The sequence below is a fragment of the Marmota flaviventris genome, chromosome 4, assembly GCF_047511675.1.
Source record: "Marmota flaviventris isolate mMarFla1 chromosome 4, mMarFla1.hap1, whole genome shotgun sequence".
In the NCBI taxonomy this organism is placed as follows: Eukaryota; Metazoa; Chordata; class Mammalia; order Rodentia; family Sciuridae; genus Marmota; species Marmota flaviventris.
In genome coordinates this window covers 50,605,550-50,622,321 of record NC_092501.1, presented here as the reverse complement: position 1 = coordinate 50,622,321, position 16,772 = coordinate 50,605,550, and the positions used below count along the sequence as shown (strand labels likewise).

Sequence of the window (16,772 nt, the reverse complement as noted above, 5' to 3'; positions counted from 1 at the left end):
TATTTTGAGACAGGGTCTTGCTAAGTTGCTGAGGCTGGCCTCAAACTTGTGATCCTCGTGCCTCAGCCTCCTGAATCTGATATTATAGGCATGTACCACCACACTTGGCCAATTCTGAGCTTTTGATTTCAGCCAAATTTTAAAAATTGTGGGCTGTTTCAAAAGTATTTCACAGTCTGGCCTCACCAGACGATAAACCACTTCCTATGAATCCTGTACTCTATACTCTGTTAAATGGCTTAAGTAAGACAGAAGTTTATTTCTCTTCATGTAAAAGAAGTCTGGAGGAAGGTACTCTAAATATAGTATAGTAATAGCGTGGTGTTTTCAGGGACTGACTCCTTTCGTCCTTCTGCTTCACCATCCTAGCTCACAGTGTTTTCCCTGAAGTTTTCTTTGTGATCCAGGATGGGTGATAGAGCTTCAAACATGACATAGCAGAAAGGAGGAAAGGAAAACGTGCAAAAGGGTACCTTTTTTTAGCCATGCCAGTTCCCTTTATGCATCCTTTCCAGAGTCCCACATAATAATTCTGCTATATCTGACTGCATCTAGCTGCGAGGTAGCTGGGAAGTGTAGTCTTTGAGGGTATATTGCCTGCTTGAATTAAATTAGGATTAATTAGATTTTACCAGGAAAAGAAGGAAATAATGGATATTGAGGGGTATGTAGATCCTCTGCCACATGTATGTAGTTTTTATGAAATTACTGTACACATTTTGTAATCTTTTTTATGCTTAACATTTTATTGTGCACATTTTCCATTTTCTTCAACATTAAAAACTTCATTGGGGGCTGGGATTGTGGCTCAGTGGTGGAGCACTCGCCTAGCATGGGCGGGACCCGGGTTCAATCCTCAGGACCACATAAAAAATAAAGTCATTGTGTTGTGTCCATCTACACCTAAAAAATAAATATTAAAAAAAAGTATTTTTTTTTAAAAAAACTTCATAGTAATCCATTCACGAAAAAAACATAATTAAGCAACCCATTTTAAATCCTCTATTTTGAAACAATTGGGGCTAGTTTTGATTTGGGGCAATTATAAACGAGTCAGTGATAATTTTTTTAAACTTGGGAATGAACCCAGGGCCTTCAGCGTGCTAAGCATGCACTCTACCACTATGTCACACCTCCAACCCCTCTGTGATGATAGTTCTTATAGCTAAATCTTATAATTCATGTCCTTAAATGATATCCCTACAAATGAAACCATTGAATCAAAGAGTATGTTATTTTAAGATTTCTAAAATATGATTCCAAAATGTCTTCCAAAAGATAGCCTTGTTGAAAAATGTTATAGGTTTCTTCTTTTTCCCATTTAAAAAGAAATACTTAGGACACAAAAAAGAATCTATAGAGAGTAACAAAGAGTATAAATTGGGTGTATTTACTATTTGGTTAAACTGAACCATTTTCAAAAATTATATTGTGCACATGCTTAAATAAATGAGTCATCACCTATTTACTGAGTGTTTGAATATGAATGGAAATTTAAATATTATTAAGATCCTTGCCTTTAATGAGCATGCGTTTTTGAGCAGTGATGAGATTATTGAAATAGGCATGTTTTAAGGTACCTCTGGAAGTTTTGTTAAAAACTTATAGCTATAGCTATTTGAATCTGAGAAGATAGCAAGCCATATTAGATAGTGTGCAGTGCTCCTAAGCAGAATAGGTCTGTGGACATTATATAATCTTCCTGTTCTTTGAATTAATAAATTTAAGATTAAGAATAGTCCAGGAAGGGGTTCCCCAGAGCAAGGGGGTTTGAACTAAAAGACATGTGACTTATTGTGAGAAATGTTTATATTGTACATAACTAATATTTGTCTTTTCCCCTATTCCCAGATTTGGCATAAGAGGAAAGAAGTTACATTTTTCACCTTCTTATGCTCAAAAAGTATCTTCCATTGCCAGATCCCCTGGTTTGTGTGCTGTGGAAAGAGAAGACGACTGTATAATCTTCTCAGAAGGAATAATTGAGGAATACCTAGCTTTCGACCATACAGATATGTGAGTTTTGTTTAAGCAATTTTTTTTTAAATATGTTTTTTTTTAGTTGTAGATGGACACAATGTCTCCATTTTTATTTGTTTATTTTTATGTGGTGCTGGGGACCAAACCAGGGGCTCACGCATGGGAGGCAAGCGCTCTACCACTGAGCTACAACCCCAGCCCTTGTTTAAGCTTCTTTACTCCCCTTCTAGTTTGTGTATTAATATCTATTTGTTCTAAACTGAGAATAACAATATTACCTATAATTAGCTCTATACCAGTGTGTGGTTTGTCGGTTAGCTCAAGTATCCAGACTTCATGTTCTTAGCTATTGCTTCCACATACTAGGCTTCCTTGGTATTTTCTTTCTTCACATATCATTGCCTTTTCCTGCGATCAGAGACCTTATTTTTTAATTTATTTTATTTTGTTGCAGTACTGATGATTGAAACCAGGGCTTTACACATACTATGTGTGTTAGTGAGCTTTTCATCAGCATGTCCAAAATACCTGTTGGGAACAACTTAGAGGAGGAAAGATTTATTTTGGCTCATGGTTTCAGAGATCTTAGCTCATGGTTGGCGAGCTCCATTGCTTTGGGCTTGAGACAAAGCAGAACATCATAGCAGAAGGACAGCAGAGGAACACTGTTCACTCATAGCAGCTGGGAAACAGAGAAGAAAAGACCAGCAGTGAGACACAGTCCCCCAAGAGCACATCCCCAGCAACCTAATTCATCCAACCACACCCACCACTAGTCCCTTCAGCTATCAGTGGATTAATCCACTGATGAGAGCTGAACCTTCATGATCTAATCACTTCCCAAAAGCCATACCTCTAAACATTGCTGCATGGGGGACCATTCCTTAAACACCTGAGACTTTGAGGGACATTCCAGATTCAAACCATAACACTAGACAAATGCTCTACCACTGAGCTACATTCCCAACTCTTTTAAAAAAATTCTTTGTTCTTTTTAGTTATACATGAGAATAGAATATATTGACATATTAGACATACAGGAAATATAACTTCCCATTCTTGTGGTTGTACATGATGTGGAGTTACACTGGTCGTGTATTCACATATGAACATAGGAAATTTATGTCCAATGCATTCTACTGTCTTTCCTATTCCCACTTCTTCTCCCTTCCCTTCATTCCCCTTTGTCTAATCCAATGAACTTCTGTTTTTCCCTCCTGCCCTGTTAGCATCCATATATAAGAGAGAACATTGGCCTTTAGTTTTTTGTTTTGTTTTTTTTTTTTCCAGTTTTTGGCAGACACAACATCTTTGTTTGTATGTGGTGCTGAGGATCGAACCCGGGCCGCACGCATGCCAGGCGAGCGCGCCACCGCTCGAGCCACATCCCCAGCCCAGCCTTTAGTTGTTTTGATTGACTTATTTCGCTTAGCATGATAGTGTCTAGTTCTATCCACTTACTGTCAAATGTCATAATTTCATTCTTCTTTATGGCTGAGTAATATTCCATTGTGTATATGTATACCACATTTTCTTTATCCATTTTCATCTGTTGAAGGTCCCAACTCTTTCTATTTTGACATAAGGTCTTGCTACATTGCCTTGGCTGGCCTCAAACTTGTGATCATTCTGCCTCTGCATCTTTCTATAGTTTCCTATTTAATTTTTGAGAGTTATGCTGCCTCAGGATAACCTCCATTGTAAAGGCCTGGAGATAGTTCTCCCAATCCCAAGCCAGTTCCAGAATTTGCTTTGCCTTCATTTATAATTTATCTCTGTGTGATAGACAAACATGTCTAATTTGGGAGACATGACTAATTGGGAATTTCTGGGTCACAAGTACAAGAGTCTCCAGAAGAGCCTTAGAGGAGCTTCTATGCATTTAGCTCCCCTCCTTTTTAGTGGGGAAGGTTGGAGGTTTTACCAAAAAAAAAAAAAAGGAAATGTAGTCTTCCCTGTTGAGAACTCCATTAGTTCACAAGGCTGCTTTAATACTGTGTGCTACATACACTGGGCAAGGAGGAGGGTAGGATAGTATCACCAGTCACATTCCTAAGAAGCATAAAGGACAATGGTGGACACTCAGTGAAGAGTAATCATCAATTTTTTTCATCTTGCTTCCATTCCAGGAAAGAGGGATTTCATGAAAATAAATCAGAAGCAGCTACAAAGAAACAGAAATTAGGGTACCCTCCCATTGCTCCATTTTACTGCATAAAAGAGGACATTCTTGCTTATGTGTTTGACAACGTGTGGAGCAAAATTGTGAGCTGTATGGAGCAATTGACACGTAGTCACTGGGAGGGATTTGCTTCTGGTAAGAATCTTTGTGAAAACATTGTCAAAAATAATTGTTTATGATTTCTGAAGCCTAACCAGTCCATTAGATTTATGCTTTATTGTGAAAAGGGGATGTACGAGAGAGAGGAAAACCAGTGTCTTTTCCTACTTTCACACACTGCAACAGTTATGACACCTAATATATAAAGGGTTTTCCACAAATACCCACCAGATTCTCTAGCAGATACCACCTGGGGGGGTCCTATGATTCAGACCAATATTGATACTATCAACATGGAGCTAACATCAGATCCTACAGGGTAAGAGGCTCAGTTCCACAAGACTGCCCCACTTCAGATCACAGTTGCAAGCCTTAGGTTGTGACCTGGGCTTCTGACCAACCAAATATAAATCAAGATTCCTGTGACACATGCCCTGATCCCCCACAGGTTTGATTAATTTGCTGGGATGGTTCACAGAACTCAGGAAAAGAGTTATTTATGTTTACTAGTTTATTATAAAGAATATTACAAGGATACAGATGAATAGCCAGATGAAGAGATACACAGGGCAAAGTATGGGAGAAGGGGTGCAGAGGTCCCATGGCTTCTCTGGACACTCCACCTTCTAGGTTTCTCCACATGTTCAGCAATCTGGAAGTTCTCTGAACCAGTCCTTTTGGGTTTTTATGGGTGCTTCATTACATAGACAGGATTGAGTAATTCAGTGGCCACTGATGATCATCTCAACCTTCAGCTCCTCTGCCCTCCAGAGGTCAGAAGGATGAGGCAAGACTGAAAGTTTGAAGGCTTCTAATCACTTGGTTGTTTCCCCCAGGCAGTCAGCAACACCATCCTTAGACTATCCAGGATCCAGGATATTGCTTTGGAGATGCCAAGGGTTTTAGGAATTATGTGCCAGATCTCAGGGAAGATACCAAATATATTTTTATTATTATATAACAGTATCATAGTGGGTCTGATTCATGTTTATATATCCCATAGAAACTAGCCAATATTTTGAAAATATTTGAGAATGGGTAGATGAACAGTAAGGATTAGTCTATAACACTCAGACAGCTTGTTTCTCCTTGAATATAATGATTGGTGAGGAAAAACCACATGCAAGTAGCACATACTTTTTCAGACTGCTTGACTAAAAAGTAATTGCCATATAACCAACTGCATGTATTTAAAACACAATTTGAGGGCTGGGGTTGTAACTCAGTGGTAGAGCACTTGCCTCACATGTGTGAGGCACTGGGTTCAATTCTCAGCACCATGTATAAATAAATAAATAAAATAAAGGTCCATCAACAACTAGAAAAAATAAAATAAAACATACAATTTGATAAGTTCTATCTATAAACACATGAAACCATCACCACAGTCAATTATAGAGAATATATCCATCAACCCTAGAAGTTCATGTGCTCTATAATCTCTCCTCCTGAGGTTGTGTGCCCCACACCATCCCCAAGAAATCATTATGTTGAGAGAAAGCAGCCAGCCAAAGAGTGGTCTGCTTTCTATCACCATAGATTAGTTTGTATTTTGTGGAGTTCCTATGAATAGAGTCTGATAGGATGTACTATTTTTGTCCTGCATTTCACTCAGCATAATGATTTTGAGATTCCTTCATTTCATTGTGTATATAATTTATTCCTTTTATTGTTGAGTAGTATTTAGTTGTACCAGTTTGTTTATCCATTCATCTACCAATGGACATTTGGATTGTGTTCTACTTTGAGCTATTCTATGTGAAGCTGTTATGAACAGTTCTATAGAATAATTCAGTGGCATATATTTCCATTTCTCTTAGGTAAATTCCTAGTACTAGAAATGGCTGAGTTACATGGTTAAATATATATATTTAACTTGGGAATTATTTATATGGGCTCTTCTGTGCTGCTCAGTAAATTATTGCAAACTTAATAGCTTTTAACAACATACATTTATATCATATTTGTAAGTCAGAAGTCTAGAACAGCTCAGCTAGTCCTTTGCATAGGGTTCATAAGGCTGTGATCAATCTATTGACCAGAGCTGGGTTCTCATGTATAGGCTCAACTAGGAAAATACCCACTTTTGTGTGTTCTTAGAGCATGCAGGTCTGTGGCTATGGTATTCATGGCAGCTTTTTTTTTTTTTTCCCCCCAAAACTAGCAAGGCCAGCCTTTTTTCCCCAAAACTAGCAAGGCCAACATATCTAATAAGAATTTAAGAAAATAATTCATGTGCAATAGCATCAAAAAGAATAAGATATTTATAAATAAACTTAACCAAGGAAGTGCAAGAGTTTTATATTGAAAACTATAAAACACTATAGAAAAAAAAAAAAAATAGAGGAGACCTAAAGACTTGGAAATACATCTTGTGTTCATGGACTGGAAAAGGTAACATTATTAAGATGACAGTACTCCCCATATACATCTTACAGGTTTAGTGCAATACCTGTCAAGTATCCAACTATCTGGTCTGGGGATGTAGCACAGTTGTGGAGCATTGCCTAGCATGTGAAAGGCTCTGGGCTTAATCTCCAGCACCATAGGAAATGAAGGGAAGCTGAGGCAGCCTCAGAAACTTATTGAGGCCCTATCTCAAAATAAAAAAAATAAAAAGGGTTCTGGGATGTAGCTCAGTAGTAGAGTGTCCCTAAGTTCAATCCCTAGTACCACAAAAAAAAAAAAAAAGAAAGAAAAAGGAAAAAGAAATTTAAAACTTTCCGTATCAAAACATATTATGAAGGAAGCCAAAAACAACCCACAAAATGGGAAAAATATTTACAAATCATTACCTGACAAAGGTCTAGTAACCAGAGCAGATAAAGAACTGTAATTTAATAATAAAAAGGACAAACAACCCAATTTTAAAAATGGGCAAATAACTTGAGTAGGTATTTCTCCAAAGATAATATATAGTCAATAAGCACATAAAAAGATCCTGTTTCTCATTAGGCACTAGGAATCTACAAATCAAAACCACATTGAGATCCCACTATGATGGATAGGTATGTATATATTATATATTATATGTAATATATATATATGATTTGTATTTATATAACATTTTTTATAATTTTTTTAAGTTGTGGCAGGCCACAATACCTTTGTTTTATTTATTTATTTTTATGTGGTTCTGAGGATCAAACCCAGTGCCTCACACATACAAGGCAAGAACTCCACCACTGAGCTACAACCCCATAACATTTTTTTTTTTTTTAAAGGAAAGTAACAAATAGTGAGGATTAGCAGAAATTAGAACCCTTGTATACTGATGGGAATGTGAAATGGTGCAGTCATTGTGGAAGGTTTGGCAGTTCCTCAAAATATTAAATATAAAATTACCATATGACCCAGAAAATTTCACTCCTAAATATGTAGCCAAGAGAACTGAAAACATATGTCCTCAAAAAACTTGTCCATGAATGTTCATAGCAGTATTATTAATAATAGCCAAAAGTGGAAACAACTCAAAGGTCTATCAATTAATGAATGTGTAAACAAAATTTAGTAGATATTTAATTATGAACTGAATTATTTCCCCCCTTAAAATTATGTTGAAGCCCTAACCCTCAATGTGATTGTATTTGGGAACAAGACCTTTAGGAAGCTAATTATGATTAAGTAAGGCCTTCTTATCCTTAATAGAAAAGCCACAGTGAACTCTCCATGTACACATAGCAAAAAGGTAGCCAAGAAGGATGTCCTTACCAGACCAGCCCTGATGGCATCTTGATCTTGGTCTCCAGACTGTGTGAAAATAAAATGTCTATTGTGTAAAACACCTGATCTGTACAATTTCATTCTGGTAGCCCTTGCTGACCAATACACCATGCAATGGGAATATTATTCAGCCATTAAAAGGAATTAAGTTTAAAAAAAAAAAAAAGGAATTAAGTACTGAATACATGTTACAACCTGGATGAATCTTGTCATAACCTCACTCCCACCCCATTTGCAAATTTTAGGATTTTCTCTTATCAAATTGCTGATATGATGTAACTTGATGTAGTTTTCCTGATGTTTCTCCTGCTTAGAATTTGTTTAACTTCCAGAATCTATGGATTTATTGTTTGGAAAGTTTTCCACCATTATTTCTTCAGATACTTTGTCACCCATCATTTATTAGGAAGCCAGTTACTCACAAATTAGTCTATTTGATCATTAATCTCTCAGATAAATGATGCTTTAAAAAACATTTTTTTGGTATTGTTTTTTCTCTGTTTTTCATTTTTGGTGATTTTTACTGTTGTACCTTCATGTACATTCATCTTTTCTTCTGCAATGTTAAATTTACTATGAAACTCATCCAGTTTCTCATCCAGTTTCATCTCAGACATTGTCATTTTCATCTCAAGGTATGATTTGGCTGATTTAATATCTTCCATATTTCTATTTATTTTTTTGAAAATGTGGCATAATTTAGACATCTACGTTAATTTGATTTTGGTTTTACTTATTTATATTATCTCTTCATTACCTTTCCTGCCTGGTAATCCTTAAGTTTCAGGCATTGTGAGTTTCTTATTTCTTACCCATTTTTATTCCTAAAGATCTTCTTGAGATTTGTTCTGGAATACAGTTAAAGTTACTTAGAAACCATGTGATTCCTTCTGGTCTTGCTTTCTAGATTTTTTATTTTTTAGTTGTTGATGGACCTTTATTTTATTTAATAGTATGTGGTGCTGAGAAATCGAACCCAGTGCCTCACACATAGGCAAGCACTCTACCACTGAGCCACAACCCCAGCCCCTGGTCTTGCTTTTATACTCAACAGATCTTACTCTTAGTGCCTCATAAATCATGAGTTTCTTCTTGTCTAACTGATGGGTGTAGGCACTATTCCTGGTTCCATGTGAGCAGCAGGTACTATTCTCTTTCAGTTGGTTCTTTTTCCTCTGGTAGTTTTTCCTCACACATGCACTAATCAGTACAGTTTGAGTACTCAAAGGATGTACCACTTTCTCCCAAATAGCTTCGGTTTTTATCCATTTTTCATTTCTCTGGGTCTCTGTCCTGTGAATCCTAACTGCCTTCCTCTCTCTGGACTCTCTGCTCAGGGTCCACCACTCTGCCTTAGTTCTCCCTCCTTGTGCCATATCTTAGAAACTTGTTTCAGGCAATTATAGGACATATCTCATTTGTTTCTCATCTCAGGGCTCATTTTCTTTTATAACCTGTTGTTTGGTATCTTAAAGCCATTGGTTTACTGTTGTATTGGCTGTTTTAGGCAGTAAAATAGTCCCTTTTGCACCCCCCCACCCCTTCTTTACTTTTCCTTTTGCAGTGTGCCACAAGCATCGCCAGCATGAACAACCACTTAAAACTGAACTCTTGGTTTGAAGGTTTGTTTTTTTTTTATAAACTATACAGGTGGTATGAAATTGGTCTACGGAGATGAGTGAAGCCTTGCTTGAGATTAGGAATTATCAGGGAAGATGTTTTTCATACTGTTGCTGTGGATCAGAAGATACCTATGGATAACAGAAGTCTGTTTCTTTGTTCAGATGATGAGAGTAATGTTGCAGTCACCAGACCAGATTCAGAAAGTCCCTGTGTGCTGAGTGAACCACATACTTTGGTGTTACCTCAAGTGCCACAGTCCAAGGTGCTGTCTGTCACCTCAAATCTGGTAAGCCCCACAAGCGATGTGTCAGGGAGCCTTGGACTGTTCTCTTTAGAGGAAATTTACCCAGAATTGTTTAATTGTATTATTTATGAGTCCGTCATATTTTTCAGTACAATTGTGTTTATCATAAAAACCCAGTGACTCTTTGCATTGATCAGCTTCAGTTTAAAAAATTAGTTGCAAATTAGAATTGATAAGTAATTCTCTTTTTTGAAGAGACATCCATTAGGTATACAATCTAGAATCAACCATGTGGTCAGCTTTCGTCTAGGTTGATTGGGCATCCTTAACCTGCTGTCACTTAGGAATGGACAAGAAAGAAAAGGGCCTTGTCCTCTTGGGAGTACACTTTGGGCCTCAGGGCTACTGACCACAATGTAAAAGTTAAGTCACAGGGAAAATGTATAAATGACCTAATTGGAAATATTTATGTTTGGCAAAGTTGTGAAATCAAGCAGATACCTTCACCAACTGATGAAGAGTAATGTCTTCTTTTGACATGTAGATGAGTCTCTGTCAAGCAAGTGGTCATCAGCCAAATGCGAATGATCTCTTGATTCATGGGATGCCTCTACAGCCAAGAAATCTCTACCAAATTGACAAGCTCCTGTAAGAAGTATAACATTTTAGTAGAATTTAACTAGATCACTGAGAAATAAAGGGAAAGCAAAGTCAGTCAATCAACATGCCTTTTTGAGTACCAATCATAGCGACAACTGGGAGTAACACATCCAAAGCAAAAGATCTCCACTTGCAGGGAGCTGATAAGTAGAAAGCGAAGACACACATGGGTAGAGAGACCTGACCATATAGGGCATTTTGTGATTGAGTGCTACCCAGAATGCATGCTATGGCAGGCCAAAAGGAGAAGGCATTTTGGTGGGTAAGTTTAAGTGGCGGTTTGGATAAGCTGAGAAAAGGAACAAGGCCATTCTAGGCAGAAAGAATAGTGTGGGAAACTTTTGGAGGTGGGAAAATGCAAGATATTTAGGAGAGAGAAAAGACCAGTTTTGCTATAGGATAGGAAGAGAGGAGTCAGAATTTTAACACTTCTGATCAAAGACTGACAATCTTCTAGATTTAAAATAGGCCATGGTATGACCAGTGGGCAAGGCTATGAAACTAATGAACCAATTATGGATGTTTTCAAATACCTTGTTTTTGAGATTCATCCATGTTGCACATGACCTCTATTTCCAAATAGTATTCCATTGTAAAAATGTGTCACGAGTACACTCCTGTTACCACTTCATTTGTTTCCAGATTGGGGCTATTACACAAAAGGCATTATAAATATTCTTGCATAGGTCTTTTTTTATGGACTTATGGTCATATTTCTCTTGGGTCAATACCTATAAGTGGAAGGGTGATAGGTGTTAATTGTCATGCTATTTCCCAAAGTAGTTGCAGCATTTTACATTCCTGCCAGTTGTTAGTTTCAGCTAGGGAGCACATATATTTAAATCAGGAATTTGAAGACATTTTATAGCAGTGGAAAACAGATTGGATTGCAGCAGGAAGAAATGAATGGAGTCTATAGTAGGGTGCCAGCATAAACTGTAAGATCCTGTCCTCCTGCTTGAGTGCAGACCAAGAAAGGAATGAACTATTCTAGGAGATACTTAAAAAATGAAAATCTATAGAACTAGAGGAATCAAAATCAGTTGTGAGATTTCAAGCTTAGAAGTTTTATCTGAAAGGATGAATTTCATTTAGGCTGTGAAGTTTACGATGATGGGCCATATCTTAGGAAATGTGAAGAGGTTAGATTTGGACATGAATCTAAGAAAGTCACCTATCTAAAGATGATAATTGAACCCAGAATTATGAACAAGAAATCCACAGAAAATAAAAATTAACACAGTCTAAACATTTTGTAACAAAAAAGCAGTGAGGGCCAGTGATGCATGCCTATAATCCCAGCGGCTAGGGAGCCTGAGGTAGGAGGATCTTAAGTTCAAAGCCAGCCTCAGCAACAGCGAGGTGCTAAGGAACTCAGATCCTGTCTGTAAATAAAATATAAAATAAGGTTGGGGATGTAGCTCAGTGGCCGAGTGCCCCTTAGTTTAATTCCTGGTATGCCCCTCGCTCCCCCAAAAAAGGCATGAGTATGTATTTTTTTAAAAAAAGAAGAATGGTTAAAGACAGGACAACTAGAAAGATCTTTTGAAATCTTCAAGGTTTAGACCTATTCCTCCATGGTCATTCTCCCTTCAAAATCTTCTAAATTCTGAGACATATTTTGCAATAAAGGACAAAAAAATGTGGCCTGAAAGTTTGAGGAACTTGCTGAAAGCCATAGGGACAAGTGGCAGAATTTGGCTCCTTTATTCTTACATTTGCCTTCCATTTCACTGCACTCTTGAATGTCTTACAATAATCAAACTTCCTCTCATCTACTTTAAAACAAAAAGGGAGAATACCCCCAAATCAGTAGGGCAGCATTTAAGCTACTAAACTGTTTAGGCATGATATTTCATTTATCAGAGACCTTTTTTAAAAATATTTTTTAGTTGTAGTTAGACACAATACTTTCATTTTATTTTTATGTGGTGCTGAGGATCGAACCCAGGCCTTGAACGTGCTAGGTGAGCGCTCTACTGCTGAGCCACAACTCCAGGCCCTATCAGAGATCTTAAAGAGCTGTATTTCTCAATTTTTAGAAAATGAGGGTTCACAATTGTCCCCTACCCTTTGCAGCACAAGGCCTAGAACCTTTGCCTGCTCCCAGCTTCCCAAGGACTCCAAATCTCTACCCCTATAGGTTCCAACTAGTTCAGTACTTTAATCTCTGCAGTGAGTGCCACATTGATGCCACAACTGTTCCCAAGCAGTAATATTTGCCTTTCTGCTGACATTCTCACAGCTGAAAAAGGGGAAAAGTCCCCAAATATAGGAGAGAGATTTTTGGAAAGCACTGTGATGGAGCTGAATAATGTACCTGCTTTCCCAAGTTTCCATTCTAGTAAATTATGAATGAGCTGGGAGAAGTGGTGCACACCTATAATCCCAGCAGCTTGGGAGGCTAAGGCAGGAAGGAGGATCACGAGTTCAAAGCCAGTCTTGGCAAAAGCAAGGTGCTAAGCAACTGAGACCCTCTCTCTAAATAAAATACAAAATAGGGCTGTGGATGTGGCTCAGTGGTCAAGTGCCCCAGAATTCAATCCCCAGTACCCGCCCAGCATCAAAATTATGTTTATAACTGAAATAATGTCATCCTTTTTTTAAACTCTCATGCCTTCATTCTAGATTACCTTCTGGAAACTGTTAACTGAAAGGTTTCTGTTTTGCTCTTTTTCACCCCTGAATGTTTTACACTAAGGCTTAATTAAAAAACAAAACAAACAAAAAACCCTGAGAGACTAGTCTTCCCATACATGGTGATCTTTATTCATTGTGGGTTTCTGATTTGGCCACTAGAGATCTTGATGACAAGCTACTTATGAGGCCTGGGTCCAGTACCATCTTTTCAACCCGAAATTGGCCAAACCGAGCCTTGGAGCTTAGTACATCATGTCTGTCATATAAAGTGCAGTCTGCCAGGAGACGTAATCCCCCACCACGTACCCTTCATCCAATCAGCACAAGCCACTCACGCACCGGAACACCAAGACCTGTGGAAGAAATCCTCAGAGGATCACAAGTGTAGGTTTCAAAAGCAGAATTTCTGGAATCTGTGGTAAAACTAATCAATTTTACATAGAGAATGAAAAGACCAAAATCTGTCCCTAGAAACTATCATTTAGAGTTAAATTTTGATGAAATAGACACTGGATCTTTCTGTTGACTTAGCTAAAAATTTAGAGAATGGGAGATTGGGGGACTCTTTCCCCTGTAATCCCAGCAACTCGGGAGATTGAAGCAGGAGGATCACGAGTTGAAAGCCAGCCTCAGTAACTTAGAGAGATCCTGTCTAAAACCTACAAACTTGGGGATGGGGGTGTGGTTCAGTGGTGCCCCTGGGTCAATCCCCAATACCAAAAAACAAACCCCCAAAAAACAAAATTTTCAAATCTTTGATTTACATTTGTGTAAAGACATGGGCAGAACTTAAAGTTCTAGGCTTTTTTATTTCTCATCAATTTGCTTGTCTCATTAACAACTGTGTGCTTTCGCCTCTTGGTCTTCACTGGTTGGATCTTCAGCCCTTTGGCAGTTGACTCGCTCTCCTCTCCCTCACCAATACCCCTGAGTCGAAATAATCTGCTGCCACCTATTGGCACAAGTGAAGTGGAACACCTGAGCCCTGTGGGGCCACAAAGGCAAATGGTATGACTCTTTCACATTGCCTCTCTGTGTACTGATAAAGCCTCAGGGACAGTAATTCTGCAGGATTTGCGCTGTGGTCTTAATTTATATCATATTCTATCTAATATACAAGCTGAATTCTAATTTATAACAGTGGAATTGAAACTGCTTGGCCCAAAGTTACTACATCTGCCTGGGTTGATGTGGGACATCTGAAGCCCCCACTAGAGTTTTAAGAGTTTCTGTAATTTTTATTTCCTCTGCAGAAACCCCATGGTGATTCCAGTCGAGCCCGAAGTGCAGTGGTGGATGAGCCTAACCATCAGCAGCCTCAAGATAGGCTCCTTTTACTTAACTTCTTCTCCAGGCCCAATACAACTCAGTCATTTATGGTAAAGTGACATGCTTCCTGTTTGCTGATGAGGAAGAAAACTGAGGGGAAAAAAAAATTAGTTTGTCTGACTTACCAAGAACCTAGATATTTCTGAGCACAAGCACAAAACTCCAGTATATACCAGATCAGCCTAACTTCCCTGTCAACCCTGCTTTTGTGGAATTATACCACAAGTGGTATCAGAATGAGGCAGATGTGTCAGGACTTCTTCCCGTTGATATTTTAAATGCTGACATTGCTTTACCATTTACTATATATTTACCACCTCTTTTAAGCAATAACAGAAAACTGATTGTTAGATTGGACAATGTGCACTAATCTTGCCCATTTGCAGGTTGAGAGTGCAATCCCACCTCATCTGCTTTGTGGCAAAAGGGCTTGGATAGTCTAGGGAAGTGACTGACATCTCACACATTGTGAGCGTGCCCAATAACCAGGCCCCCACATGATCCTACAACCATAAGCAGCCTCAAGAGAGGCTTTCAGGATGATGATTTGCAACCCACTTAACCCAGCTCATGACCCTTGAACCATAATTAGCCTGAGGCACTGCACAATCTCCCATCTGTTATAGAGTGAGGAGAATAAGCGAGGGTATTTAGGGGGTTGGCAGAGCCCTGCGCCCTTCGAAAGCTCTAGAGAAGAATCCTTCCTTACCTCTTTCTAGCTTCTGGCAATCCTTGGTATTCCTTGGATTGCAGTTTCATTGCTCTGATTTTTGCCTCCATCATTATGTGGCCTTCTCTTCCCTGTGAGTCTGTCCAATTTCTCTCTTAAAGCTACTTGTCATTGAGGGGCTGGGGTTGTGGCTCAGTGGTAGAGTGCTTGCCTGGCATGTGAGAGTTACTGGGTTGGACTCTGAGCACCACATATAAATAAAGGTCCATTGAAAACTAAAAAAAAAAAAAAAAGGAAAAACAAAAAACTATCTGTCCCTGAATTTAGGGCCCATCCTAATCTAGTATTACTCTCTTAATTTGATAAAATCTGCAAAGATCCTATTTCCAAATATGTTCACATTCACAAGTTCCAGGCAGACATTAACTTGAGGAAGACACTATTCAACTTAGTAGACCTCAGGGCTTGCTTTAAGAGAAAACTCGCTGAAAAGAAGGGCAAAAAAGAACTGTGAGCATTTCTTATTCTTAGGGTTTAATGTAGACCCCAGAAAGTCTGAGAATATCTTGGTCTTCTCATAACTTAATCCAGAATATTTTTTAAGCTTATGTTCTAGAGCTATATTCTTTCCTATCAAAATTTAACTTTTCCTCAGGAATAAAATAGAATGAAAACACTTCAGGTCTCTTTTTATAATAGTAACAAAGTAAAAAATTATCTTAGCCATTTCTCTCCCCATTTGCCCTCATAAGAGATGAACCAGTAGCTCATTGTAATTGAAAGACACTATCTGACCTTACAGAACCTTATTGTAGAATATGTGGCTTCACGGGGGAGGGGGATTCCCTAAATCTCCCAATTCAGCTCTCTTGATAGGGAATTGAAGGATGTTTTTTCATTCCAGAAACCCCAGCAGAATGGTATAATTACATCTTGAGATGTAAATTTAAATTCCTTGAGATGTCTGAAATGTTGTTTCCTAAAGCTAAAAAGAAAATGTAAAGTTAAGTTCAGTGTGGTAACTTCATGGGTATTTCAGTATTGCTGAAAAAGTAGATTGTTTTAAGTCAGCATGCAATAGATAAGTCAGATTAAACTCCCTTGAAGCCAATTAAAATATTAAATCATGGGATTTATAATTTAGAGTCATACTAATAAAAGGCACAGAATGTGCAGGGTTTTTTGTTGTTTTTACACATCAATAAATGGCTTGGGATTGCCTAATAGGAATTCAATACAGGTTGGCACATGCCACCTTTTGCATTGGTGTCTATTTCAAGATTTTCCCTTGTAAACCTGCTGCAGTATTATCCTTTGGGAGAAGCTGTATAGTAAGATCTCATCTCTTCTTTTAGCCAGATACACAGTATCATCGTTCATATGCACTTGAGAACCCTCATCAAGCCCGACCCAGTAGGGGATCTGCAGGTATGGTGGGGCTGCAGCTTTTATTTTTGCTACAGTGTGGATGTTACACTTATCTTCCCTTTCTACAGATTTTTTTTGTATTTAGTTTTCCTACATCTTTGTAAATTCCCTTAAAATTCATTTTGGAAGATGGGGTATAATAAAAGTAGTTCAATTGATCAAAGCCAAAAAGTTCCAGATTTCTGTTTTCATAT

General features: G+C 38.1%; 1 protein-coding gene across 5 annotated transcripts in view; it reads left to right on the top strand.

The window, feature by feature from the left end:
* The window catches only part of Fam149b1 (family with sequence similarity 149 member B1), a 50,773-nt gene that overhangs the window by 32,886 nt on the left and 1,115 nt on the right, over positions 1-16,772 (top strand). For 3 of the 5 annotated variants that reach the window (XM_027931432.2, XM_071611178.1, XM_071611177.1), the window contains 8 exons: positions 1,852-2,016; positions 4,110-4,297; positions 9,769-9,893; positions 10,396-10,499; positions 13,311-13,535; positions 14,036-14,159; positions 14,405-14,530; positions 16,506-16,578. In XM_027931432.2, the coding sequence (XP_027787233.1) occupies positions 1,852-2,016; positions 4,110-4,297; positions 9,769-9,893; positions 10,396-10,499; positions 13,311-13,535; positions 14,036-14,159; positions 14,405-14,530; positions 16,506-16,578 (1,130 nt within the window). The remainder of the gene's footprint in view (positions 1-1,851; positions 2,017-4,109; positions 4,298-9,768; positions 9,894-10,395; positions 10,500-13,310; positions 13,536-14,035; positions 14,160-14,404; positions 14,531-16,505; positions 16,579-16,772) is intronic. The other 2 variants (XM_027931433.2, XM_027931434.2) reach the window with 2 other exon arrangements.